Here is an 11,878-nt window from a genome sequence, read left to right as displayed (position 1 = left end):
TAAACGGCGCATTTTTAATTAATATACTTTTATTTCTCTTCTATTCACATCTAATCACAATTTCAAATCAGCAAATCAGTCCGCCTCAAGTCTCCACGCTGAGTTCGTCGTCCTCCGCGCCATTCAACCACTGGATACGCATTGGAAGTAGATCGCCCCACCGGCTAGCCTTGGCGCATCGATGTACAATCCTGAAAAAAAAACACGAAATTACTCAAAACTGCCATCTTGCCCCCAAAACGGTGCCCCGCCACTTACTGGCCGTGTTTCGACGTGGTAAAGGAAACGTCACGCAGCTGTCCGTCCGCCGCGCAAACGTGACACACGCAATGCTTGGAGCGCACCGCCGTCGGGCGTACGAGTCGCGGAAACCCGTGCGCACTGTCCGGAGGGTTCCTCCTGTACACCAGGTACGAGTAAAGAATGCTACCGTACTGATGTCCACCCAGGGCGGGAAAGTTGCGCGTGTAGGTGGCCTCAAAGTTGCACGGCGTACCATCGTCCTTGATCATCCGCGGGCAGCCCATGCTGTGGGGACACTGCAGGCAAAAACGATGCATTAGCTGGGACTGATTCCTAACTAGAGTGCGGCTCTCGCACACACGGCTGCCCGGCCACTTACCGGTGCGAAGAGATGCTTCTCGTCCGCATCGTGATTCCGCCGGATGTGATTGCGCACGCCGTCCAGCAGCTGGAAGCCCGCGTTCGAGCCTTGCTCCACCAGGATCAGATACTTGTCGAACGTGCCGTACAGCTGGTCCACCAGCTCGTACAGCCGCCGCCGGGACGGTTGATCGAAGAGCGAAAACGCGCTCAGCACGATGTCGTACTTGCGATCCGGGCTCGCCGGAAGAAACTGCCGGTAGAACACGTTCCGCACCATGCTCGCCCGGTTCGGATCGCCCTGGCGCAGCACCAGCTCGGCCAGATCGTTCGCGTGGCGCGATTTGTCCACCGACAGTATCTCGAACAGGTGGTCGCGCCAAAAGTCGGCCACCGCCCACGTGCCCGTACCGACGCCCGCCCCAAAGTCGAGAAAGCTGCGCGGCCGCAGCTCCGGATCGCGCTGGTCAATCTCGGTGAAGATGCGCCGCAGCACCGCGTACTCCGCATCGGACCGGCCGAACAGCTGCGTCAGGCAGCTGTACTCGTCGTGCAGGTCAAACACGGACGCGTCGTGCCGCCGGGCACTGGGCGGCGTCCGTTCGATCGCCCGTTCCGCACCCCGGTTCGGGGCCGTACCATCGAGCGGATACCATTTGCGCGAGCGAACACAATTGTTCAATCGTTGCCCATCGGCTATCAGACTCTTCAGTGGATGGTCCTTGGCGCAGCGGATCATCGCGTCGTGTATTTCCTCAGGCACCGCCGTATTGTTGCACTTGATGCGGCCCCGATGCTTGCGAGGCTTGAGGCCACCCTCGGCAATCGCTTTTTCGGTGGTCGCATCGAGCTCACACCTTACCTTGGTGGTGTACCGGAGCTTACCGAGCGTGGTTACCACAGAGCACAGCTGAAAGCCTTTGCTGCAGTGTGGCACTCTGAAGTTGCTTAGAAAAACACTCATCTTGTGATATTGTGCAAACCGGTGTACGCTGCGAAACGCGTGCACTGTTTGTTGTTTATTCGCACATGCTTGTTTACATTCGGCGAGCGCGAACTGTCAACGCGCGCTTTTGTCGCTTTGACAGCTGTGGCGGCTGAATGGAGAGACAGGGTTGTATCGCCTAGACAGAGCGGCCCAGAAACGATGGCGGCTAACTGTGAGCACTTTCGCACTTTCAGTCCAAAATTCAAAGAACACAACAAGCGAAACGCAAATTCGTGCAAGTGCAACGGAAATAATGTATTGTTGAAGTGTGAACATCACCAGCAGCAGCACCAACTCATACGACCGCTTCATCGTAATCTTCGATATCGTCCCCAGCATCGATCTCGGCCTCCAGAGATGGATTTACCGATCCTCCAATCGTTTCACCCGGCTTCATCAGCTTCACCCCCTTATCGCCTATCCGCAGGCAGTTGAACGATCTGCACCAAACAACAGAACAAAGTTACAGAAGAAGTAACGGTTTTAGCAGAAGCCCTTTCCAGAATGATCCCAGTTCGGAAGGCAGGGTCTCGGCTTACCTGGAAAACAGCTCGTACCCCTCGAAGTTGCCGTTCATCTCCATGCACACGTGCATGTTACGTCCGACAAAGTAGACGTCGTAGAAGTTGGCACACACCTCGATAAAGTCGAACCGGGGCGGATGCACGCAGATCGGTTTCGGGTTCTTCCCGCTGATGCGCCGCTTGGACAGTACGCGATTGTTGAAGATCATGCGAAACTCAAAGGCAAAGTCCTCGGGAATGTAGGTCAGGTTGGCGCACCCGTTCATGCTGAAAACACCTGCCGACGAGAAGTGAACCGTGAGCAAAACGGAGGAAGCTCAGAGTCCATCGAGGACAGGCGATAGTTACCCAAACAGCAGCTACAGATCCCGTGCAGACATTTGCAAGGGGTGGCCGATCCTAGCGGGGCCGACGAGAAGGTGGGCAGTTGCTTGCCTGCCGGTTCGGGAGCGTCCGCTTCCTCCTTCGATCGGGCAAAGGCTGTTGGGTTAGGCACAAACATACAAAAACTGTTGATTGTATCACAATTACACCTCGGATGGAGCTGGTTGAAGACTTGCTCCTCGAAAATTCCCCAAACAAAGTCATGAGTCACGATGTCCGGTTTGCAGAAACCAGTTTTATTTGGGAAATGGAACGATAGAAGCCGCTCAAAGTAGGCTTTGAGCATACTTACAGCGAAGAACGGCACGTAACTCCGCAGCGGACGATGGTTCCCAATCGTGGCCGAAAGACTGTCCAGTTGCATCGGAAGTGTCCACAGTGGCAAGAGCATCAGCCCCACCACCACCACCACTGTGCACGTTAAGCAACAACGCCGGCAGCAAGCAGCACGCAACCGCCATTAGCACCTGCTCCGTCGTCATCTTCAGCTTCAGCAGGGCGGCTTGAGACCGAACGAAAGTGAAATTTCCGCACCGTAACCGTCGATGCACACGCACCGGAACGTCCAAAGAGAAACTGACCGTGGCCCGAATCGTCGCGAGTGAAAACGGTGTGTCTCGTTTGACTGTGTGTCGTTGAGGTGGGAACTGGCGTTTTAGCGCGACAAAAGTGTGAGGCGAACGAGAAGGCTCACGGTGTGCGCGGGATGCTGTGATGTTTGCTGCCGTTGTCTGCTCGTCTGCTTTTATGCTTTATCCTGGTGCCGGGCGGTTGTGCTGCTATCCCTCACTGGGTAGCTGTGACTGCAGGTAAGCATTCAAACCCCTTATCTAACGCTAACGGGCAGAGCAGAGGGGAGAGCCATCAGCAGCGATAGAGCTGAATGCTGGCGAAAGTGGTTGGCCATCCATCGTCGTTTTGTCATTATAATTATGCTGCTTCCGACCACCAACACCACGGACTTGTTATGATAAGCGTTTCAGGCGACGGATGGGATTGAACGGAACGAGGGGGAGTTGCTGCAGTTAATGGTGCATTTTTGTACGTTTGATTTTTGCTCTCCTCTCTGCCCATGTTGTTCCAGAACAGTCCATACTTGCAGGCTGTGAAACACTTCAATTGAATGTATCGAACGCTAGGGACAAGCTGTTATTGAGGATGCGGGTTTTAGGAGAAGATAAACACTGCACGCAAAGGCGTTAGATTGTTAGCGAGCGGCATGTGGGCAGCAGCGATCGTAACCTGCATTGGTGCCGGACTAATTGGAATGCAGTAAGTGTTTGCATGGTGATGATTATACTATAACTGTTGGAAAGCCCAGTGGTAAACAGACGGCCCTAACAAAGCTGTTTTGTCATACGAATTGCCTACCTTAAGGCGTGCTGGATTGGTTTTGCAACGCGTTCTAAAACATGTGCTATTGGGGACTAATTCACTGTATTGGGAGTATATAATAGTTAAGGGCTCTAATAGTAAACACGTTTGCTAGATATCTCTTCGTCTTGGACCGTGTTGTCACAAGTGATACAGAGTCTAATGTCTCAGAGAGTTATGTGAAAAGTGGAACTAAAAGAAGTGACTTCAAGTGTTTTCTCTTACCTTATCATACGTCTCAATTAGTGTCGGGTTTCATGAATCTTTCGTTGAGATTCATTCATATGAATCTTCAGTGATGAGTGATTTGAATCTCGAGTCGAATCTTCCAAGATTCATGAAAAAGATACAAAACTCTTCAAAGATTTACGAATCTTCAAAGATTCATTAATCTGTAAAGATTCACGAATCTTCAAAGATTCATTGATTCATTCAAAGATTTATGATTCTCTATATATTCATGAATCTCCAAAGATTCATGAATCTCTTAAGATTGATGAATCTATAAGATTCATAAATCCATTAAAATTCATATATTTCTTGGGATTCATGAATCTTTAGAGATGTATAGGTATCCCCAAAATATTGAATTTGCCCAATCCTACCTACAAGTTGCCCATTGTCGGTTCAACTGCGTGGTACTTTCCAAGAAGTCTCAAAAGCCGGTAGAGTCTGGCATGACTACGTAGGTTGTTACGCCAAAAAGAAGAATAATAAAAAGCTCAATCTTTATGAATTTGAGAGATTTATGAATCCTTAGAGTTTCATGAATCCCTATAGATTCGTTAATCTTTCTAGATATAAGAAACATAAGATTCATGCATTTTTTGAGACTAATGAATCTTTTGAGCTTAATGAATCATGATTCCTTCGAGATTAATGAATCTTTCGAGATTCAAGAATCTTTCCAATCGGGATTCAGATTCATTGAATCATTCCAAAGATTTAATCAAATCCATGAATCTGAATCTGATTTACCCAACACTAGTCCCAATCATACGTCATACCAGCGAGGAGATCAAGTTCTTTCGGCCACCTGTTAGAACACACCCAAACGCCTTTTTTTTTTTCATAGTTCAAGATACGGGTTTATTAGCTTTTTCGTATGTCTTTAAATCCTACCATCATAACGTACCCATAACAAAAATACGAAATAAACGAAATAAGTCATACCGAAGGATCATCCTTCTACGGTGAACTCCCCTATTCTTCACCATCACGATATATCTTCCACCAACCGAAACCGACCAACGAAAACTTCACCAACAAAGAATTAAGCATTGGGGCGGAAGGGGAGGGAAGGAAATATTATGCAAATAAGGAAACGTTGCAGCTACTCTACACGGTGCACAGCAAAGGTGTAACCCAACAGACGGGGAATCGTCTTCAGGATCTTGCCACCTTCTTCTAGCGATCGTTTGTTTTTTTCTTCTGTGATTTACGTGCACCCTTTTCTTACTCTCTCTTCTGCTTCAGTACATTGCTTATTGGTTCTTTTCTAGCCCTGCATTCGTCTTTTTTTCTTTTTCTTCTTCTTCTCTCGCATTATCACCCGGTGTTGGTACCATCCGGCAGGGGCGCAATCTTCGCCTGATCGTCGCGATCCCATTTTTCCCTTTTTCCTTCATGTATTTTTGCATACATATCACAGACAATTTGCTTCTAGTACGGTTCCTCATCCTTTCCCAAAACCTTTTTTCGCTCTTCGGGCTTCCTAATTGATCATCCTTCTTTGCCCTCTCAACAACGCATTAAGTTTCCGCTTGCTCTTCTGTCCCTGCTCTCGTTTCTCTCTCATTCCATTGCATTGGCCTTCATCATTCGGACGAACGCGATCTTCTCTCCTGTTGCATCCCCGCGCCAAACCAAACCGCGAAAGAGATATATGCTATTGTGCGCCCATTTACATGCCCGGTACGGTATGGCGTGGTGTGGTGCAAAGTGAAGGGGGAGGATCGTCGCGCTAACATTCCTTCAGCCTCTCCTTGGGCCCGCTCGTGTGATAATTGATATGAAGCTCGGCTTCTACTGTTCGGCAGCAAAAGAGGGTTTTTGGTAAAGGCCAACGCCACCTTTGGCGGTGCAATTCGATTGCCAACACGTAGCTACACTCACACTGCAGATGTAAACTCACACACCACGATTGGGGCGGCCCAAAGAATGAGTTAGAGAGTGTTGCACAAATAGGACACACGGTGGAAATTGTGTACCTGCGTGTGTGTGTGTGCTAGTAATTAAAAATCATCCACGGCGTCACCTTGCCTTACTTTTTCGTACATTCGCTTCGCCTAACGTTTCCTTCTCGCGTTCATCAATTTGAACAACCGAAACCCGGTTAAGCTCTATGGCACCAATTGATGGTCGACGATCTGTGCTCCTCTGCTGTATTCGAAACGAAACGGCACCTACTGCTTACTAACTTAATAGTGAAGGGAAGGGAGGAGGGGGGGGGGGGTGGGCATAATTTGCCTATAAAACCATCACTAACAAACTGCACTCCACTACTGTGCGGCTGGGTCTTCATCCTCTGTACGCTTTGAGCAAAACGGTTTCCTTCTCTCATCACCCGTTTTTAAACCGTGTCTCTGCTACTTTCACTACACTTACATCTGCTGGGGAGGAGGGGCTTTTGTCTATCGTGTATCAAATCTAATCGACGCATTGTTTGTTGTGTTGTGTTGTATTGTTTGTCAGCGCAAATTGCTATCGAGATATAAATAGTTCCAAAAAACAACAAAAAAAACTCCGAGCGAAACCACGCTGCATTGGGTGGGAGCGCATGATAAATGAGAAAAAAACAACAACCCTCAAAACGGTCCCAAAAAACTGGTTCCACTGGTAGTTCATTAGGCGGCGGGAGTGTTTCATCTCTTTTCTTCATTTCAACTGTGAGTAGCAAAAGCAAATAAGAAAAAAAAATCGAACTGAACCCGAGCATAGCGGCTTCGGGATCGGTTTCCTATCGGCTTCCTATTGGTTTCATATCATTCTATCCTGTTCTCTTCTGGTCCGTAGACTAAACTCTGGGACACTACTACTACTAGGGCCTCTTGCGAGCACGCAAATACTACTTTCGGCTGGAACCCGGTGTGGATGAATGAAGGAAGAAATGGGTTGGTTATTGGTGTAGTAGTAGTAGTGGTGGTGTGTCAGTTGAGTTTTGGCCATTACTGTCATCGCTGTGTTTCGACTGTTGTCCCGCAACTCCCGCATGTATCGCGTAAAAAAAGAGCTACTACTGCTCACTGTACACTACCTGTACTTACTGCAAAGCGTGTAACCAATCCTCTCTCTCTCACACACACAGATACACCTCACAATACACGTTGGCTGTTCCTTTTCTAAGGTTTTCAATTAAAAAAAAAAAAACAAAATTCCTAAATCACTCATCACTCAAGCCGTCGTTTACATCGCCGTGCGCCGTCGTCATATGCCCGCACCAACACCTACAGCGCGGCTGCAGGCTTAAATGCATCTCTTCTTAGTGTCGACACGGTCACACCATCTTATCTTTCTTCCTGCGAGTGCGTATCCCTCCCCCCTGTACTTCCATTTAAAGTTAGTTATCAAACTAAACGGCGCACAAAAGCTTTTAATAATAAATTAAAGATCAAAAACCGAAAACACACCGTGCGCGTTCTCTCTGCTAAAGGTACAAAATCACACATGCGCCTCCCCTCCACAAACACGGTGGCGCATTTCCGCTCCAGTAACGTCCCGCAAATACACTTTGCGACTGTTCGCGGTACTCGTTGCCGGCAACGTAACTCCTGTATCGCTCTCCCTTTCACTTTCCTCGTAATGTAGTTTTGTCTGTTTCTCTCTCTCTCTCTCTCTGTCTTCCTTCATCGATCCCTTCCTACCTAGTCTTAGCCCGGGTAAGGGGTTGGGCCCTTTTTCCTATGCGTAAGCTGTGTCAGCAATCCCGCCATCCCGGACAAACCCATCTCACGCACGCTATGTGGCGTCCTCGTGGAAGTACTGTTGATTTAAGCTGCCACCGTCCCGATCGAGCACCACGCGCCCCGATTCGCCCGCAATCATCGCGCTCAGCAGCGCTGCATCGGGCGTGTCCTCGCGCCCACCGCTACCACTCCCATCGGTGCCCGAGTCCTGGATCAGCAGCGACAGCGTCTCCAGGCTCTTGCGCACCTTGATGATCTGCTCCAGGTTCGAGCTCAGCACGATCTGGGCCTCCTCTTTGCTTTTGCTGTGCAGCCGCTTCTGCCACCGGAGCACATCGAGATAGAAGTCTGTATCGTCACCCTAAAAATGAAGTTACCAAAACGTTTTAGTGAACTGAAGCCAACGCTTGGGAAAGTACGGAAAAAAACTCACCAATCGGATAGGCGGTGCGGCGAGACGAGCCTGCAGCGCGTAGATCTTGTAGGCCAGGAAGCAGGAGAACAGTGCCAGCAGGACAGCTAATATTAATCCTATGTGTATAATACCAAAATCGGAGGGAAGGATGTGCCGGAGCTTCTGCTTCAGCAGGGACAGTCTGCTGCGGCCGGCGCCGTCACCGTAAACACCACGACCTGCACCACCGACACCGCCGGCACCGCTGGCACCGATCGAACTGCCCATCGTCCCGTCGCCAGCGAGCAGCAACGGCAGCGCCTTGTCGCCTGCCTTCAGCCCCTCGAGGGCGCCGGCCGCAACCGCCACCTTGAGAATGGCTGGGCTTTTCACGATGGCGGGCGATTTGAGCAGCAGTTCCTTTTTAAGTTTCTTCTGCTTCAGCAGCACGGTGGAATCTGTGAACGGGAGGGGGGAGAAGGCAAAACCGACGCATTTAAAGCGTGTCCTTTGCTTGAGACAAAAAAAAGGGGAGAGGGGGTTGGTCCATCCTACCATCGGACGATTGATTCGTGCCGCCGCCCTCGGTCGCATTCAGCTGCTTCTCGTGCGAGTCGCCCGAATCGAGCAGGTCGGGCAGATCGTCCTTCCCGTGGAACGAGCTCTCGTTGCCGTCGTAGCAGCTGCTGTCCTCGTCCAGCGAGCCTTCCGAGCCTTCGGCGTGCAGCAGCGGGGCGAGCCGGGTGTGCTGAATGCTGCCGAGCGAGTCGCTGTGCGGCGTGGTCGCCCGCTCCCACACGCTGCACATCAGATAGTAGGCGGCTTCGCGGCTCAGGAAGCTGCCGAACACGTGCCGATCGTCGCGCGTCTTCACGCCGACCGCGTTCGGGAACATGTAGGCCGTCTTTTCGCGCGATATGTCCAGCACGGAAACGGTCGGTATCAGGAGCTGGGAGATGGAAAACGTTGTTGAAAACAAAACCCTTAACTTGACCGGCACGGCACACCCTACCTTCGTCACGTAGCCAAACACGTTCGAGTAGAAGGCGAAATAGTTCTGCGTGATGTACAGGTAGCCCTGCAGCAGGATGTCGCCAACGAGGGCGCAGGAAAAATCTGCAAAATAGAAGAAGCGCTTTAAAAAAAAAAGGTCAACTTCTTCCACCGAAAGGACACTTACAATCCAGCACCACCTCATCGTCCGGCACTTGCGCAAAGTGTTGGGCAAACTTTTTCTGCTCCCAGGACAGGCCGCCCTCCTTCTTCTTGTGGTGCTTCTCCGGCTTGTCCGGCTTGTCGACGCCCGCGTCCCGCGTGCTGCTGAACGATTTCAGCGGATGTGGACTAGAGCTGCGTACGGTGGACGACCGGGCCGACGGTGACAGCGATTTGAGCGATCTGGGGGGAATAAGGCGGAAACGACAAAAAAAGCAGTTAGAAAACACCACCAGCGAGTTCAGTGCGCGAGTTCCATTCGCTATTGCCCTTGATAAACGGCGACCTTATTGACTTTGGACACTGTGCGTGGCCTCCACCCCTCCGAAGGTCAAGATCAACGAGCGAGAGGAGCTGTAATGCAATCGATAGTGGGTGGGTGGGTGGGTGTCCATTATTTATTGCTGAGAATGCACCACTTTGGGATGCAACAGTCGGTCGGTAGTACCAGTGCAGTAACGTGGCATGCGGCTGCCCCCAATTAAGAACAGCTGTTACGGATCGCACTACCGCCTTCCGTGTGGGTCTCTCGCTTTCTCTCTCGCTCTCTCTGGTGCCACCACGTGTGTGCTGAGCGTCCCGATCGGAAGGTGTCAAGATACAACAGAACAACAACGGCCAGCACGCCGTCATGCAACAAGATGTACTAATTCAATTTGCATTCCATTTGCATCTGATTAGTAGCCTCGACCAGTCCAGGAGTTCCTCTGTATTGCGTTTTCCCACCAGAGACTGAGACTGGCTGGCAATAGCTGGCAATAGTGGTATTCTTTCACTTTGCGTGTCCAACATCCCAAAACGACCAATAAATTCCTTGCCAGCAAAGCATGCATACAACCGATGTTGGTGTTGTTTCAGCCATGCTGAGCACATAATTACAGCACGGTGTCGTTTTAGCAGCTGCTAAGTGAGCCGTTGATTTAGTGCGGTACCATTCCCTCCCGGAGGTTTCATTGCTTGCTAAATATTTTAAGGTAGAAATGGCACGAAAAAAGACTCACTTGTAGTCGCACTTATGTCATTCGTAAAGGAACTTGCCATCGATTATACAACAGTAATTAAAGTGGGTTCAGCTATACTATATGTCTTATCTGGCAAAGGTCTCCATCTAATTCTAACCGTTTTCACGCTTCCACTCCTGATACACTATCAGCATTTAGTGAGGCATTAACATTCCTGCTGATCGAAAAAAAACATAACCAAACTGATAACAGGTGCGCTTCTTACCAGGTGGAAAAGAATGTGGCGTGATCGATTTGGGAGAAACTACTAGAGAGATTGGAGGAGCTATCGTGTGCTCTAAGTGCTAACTGCTACCTTATGAATTAGTTTTATGGAATTGTGGGAAAATAATGGGATTTCTCTTAATCTATAGATTGCTGTTGCGATTACTTTTACCAGGTGGCAAAGGGACTACATGGCATTAGCTAGAACAAAACTGTCCCTGCACGCTAACCTGTAAAATGTGCTCTACGTGGGTACCTTCATATTGATTTTCAATCCCTTTTAATTTTGCACAGAACTCAACATGTCTTCCTGTGTAACCTCATTTACCTCGCGAATACAATTGGCACCACGGGTAGTATCATTGCTTCGCAATGTCAACTGATCATCCGGTTCAATTGTAACTGCCGTCTCACAATGACCACATTCATACCCATTGTACCAGGGCAATGGAGGGGTAGCACGTTCAACCGATTAACCAAACGATTCGACATCGCAATGATAAAGAACGTGTACAATCACCAGTTGTTACCACGTGTGTGTTTGTGTGCACCGTCATTACAAAAGCGGGAATTGTGTGTTGTCAGTGCTCAGCTTAATCTAAATTTAATCACCTATTTTTAAAGTTCATCTTCTTCTAAATTTAATCACCTTCTTTTTAAAGTTCATCTTCTTCCGCTTCTACACGGGCTCAGCGTTAAATATTAGATTTGGGATAAAATTATAGCATAAAACTATAGCACATATTGAATGCTATTAGTCCTACAAGTACATGACAACCTGAAATGGGAAAGAGTTTCACTGCGGACTATTAATAAAAATATCCGCAAACGCGGCACACCTTCTCTTTCGCTTGGCATGGTGCCAAGTTCGTTTGATTCGCATGATTGATTAGTCAATTGTTTATTGGCGCTTTTTATTCCGTCAGACGTTATAATATTCCTTCCCGTGACAGCGCGGTGCAAAGAAACGACATTTTGAGGCCAAGAAGAGGTTTAGCAGGTTAATCAAAGGCTCGATAATTGAATGACTTTTTTTGTTGTACATTATGCATTATTTGTATCGTGCTCTCCTTTCTTCCTTTGTCGTATTTCGAATGGATGCCAATGTTAAACTTGTCGTTTATATACGCTTTTTAACTGCTTCTCGTATTCCAGGCGCTGTGGCGTACCTGAAAGATACAACACGCCTATACTAGGCAGCATCCAGCACGACTCGGTTCGAATCTCGATCTTTACTTATACCCGCAAGTGATTGTTTACCTTTT

The 11,878-nt window shown here is 49.1% G+C and overlaps 3 protein-coding genes across 12 annotated transcripts in view; all 3 read right to left on the bottom strand.

Moving 5' to 3' along the window:
• Positions 1-17: 17 nt before the first annotated feature.
• LOC120951920 (methyltransferase-like protein 17, mitochondrial) lies at positions 18-1,722 on the bottom strand. Its single transcript, XM_040370923.2, has 3 exons — positions 623-1,722; positions 259-539; positions 18-191 (listed from the first exon to the last, which is right to left on the bottom strand). Exons 1-3 carry the CDS (start codon positions 1,565-1,567, stop codon positions 86-88), a joined length of 1,332 nt encoding a protein of 443 aa, XP_040226857.2. The 5' UTR covers positions 1,568-1,722; the 3' UTR covers positions 18-85.
• A 99-nt stretch (positions 1,723-1,821) lies between these two features.
• LOC120951921 (uncharacterized) lies at positions 1,822-3,819 on the bottom strand. The gene is made up of 4 exons (XM_040370924.2): positions 2,792-3,819; positions 2,464-2,595; positions 2,131-2,392; positions 1,822-2,031 (listed from the first exon to the last, which is right to left on the bottom strand). The coding sequence occupies exons 1-4, from the start codon at positions 2,979-2,981 to the stop codon at positions 1,887-1,889; spliced, it is 729 nt and encodes a 242-aa protein (XP_040226858.2). The 5' UTR covers positions 2,982-3,819; the 3' UTR covers positions 1,822-1,886.
• Positions 3,820-4,932: 1,113 nt separating this feature from the next.
• The window catches only part of LOC120949045 (protein Aster-B-like), a 33,177-nt gene continuing 26,231 nt past the window's right edge, over positions 4,933-11,878 (bottom strand). For all 10 annotated transcript variants that reach the window (XM_049606299.1, XM_040366013.2, XM_040366009.2 and 7 more), the window contains 5 exons: positions 9,353-9,570; positions 9,185-9,288; positions 8,728-9,121; positions 8,212-8,630; positions 4,933-8,139 (listed from right to left, as the gene is read on the bottom strand). In XM_049606299.1, the coding sequence (XP_049462256.1) occupies positions 7,831-8,139; positions 8,212-8,630; positions 8,728-9,121; positions 9,185-9,288; positions 9,353-9,570 (1,444 nt within the window). In that variant the 3' untranslated portion in view covers positions 4,933-7,830. The remainder of the gene's footprint in view (positions 8,140-8,211; positions 8,631-8,727; positions 9,122-9,184; positions 9,289-9,352; positions 9,571-11,878) is intronic.

This window comes from Anopheles coluzzii, chromosome 2 (genome assembly GCF_943734685.1).
Source record: "Anopheles coluzzii chromosome 2, AcolN3, whole genome shotgun sequence".
Classification (NCBI taxonomy): Eukaryota; Metazoa; Arthropoda; class Insecta; order Diptera; family Culicidae; genus Anopheles; species Anopheles coluzzii.
This window is presented reverse-complemented; position numbering and strand designations above follow the sequence as displayed.

Coding starts and splice junctions, on each gene's coding strand:
- LOC120951920 (XM_040370923.2), bottom strand. CDS start 1,567: ATGAGTGTTTTTCTAAGCAACTTCAGAGTGCCACACTGCAGCAAAGGC. Junction 540..622: donor AGAAGCATCTCTTCGCACCG/GTAAGTGGCCGG, acceptor TTTTGCCTGCAG/TGTCCCCACAGCATGGGCTG. Junction 192..258: donor ACCACGTCGAAACACGGCCA/GTAAGTGGCGGG, acceptor TTTTTTTTTCAG/GATTGTACATCGATGCGCCA.
- LOC120951921 (XM_040370924.2), bottom strand. CDS start 2,981: ATGACGACGGAGCAGGTGCTAATGGCGGTTGCGTGCTGCTTGCTGCCG. Junction 2,596..2,791: donor GTTACGTGCCGTTCTTCGCT/GTAAGTATGCTC, acceptor CTAACCCAACAG/CCTTTGCCCGATCGAAGGAG. Junction 2,032..2,130: donor GGGTACGAGCTGTTTTCCAG/GTAAGCCGAGAC, acceptor TGTTTGGTGCAG/ATCGTTCAACTGCCTGCGGA.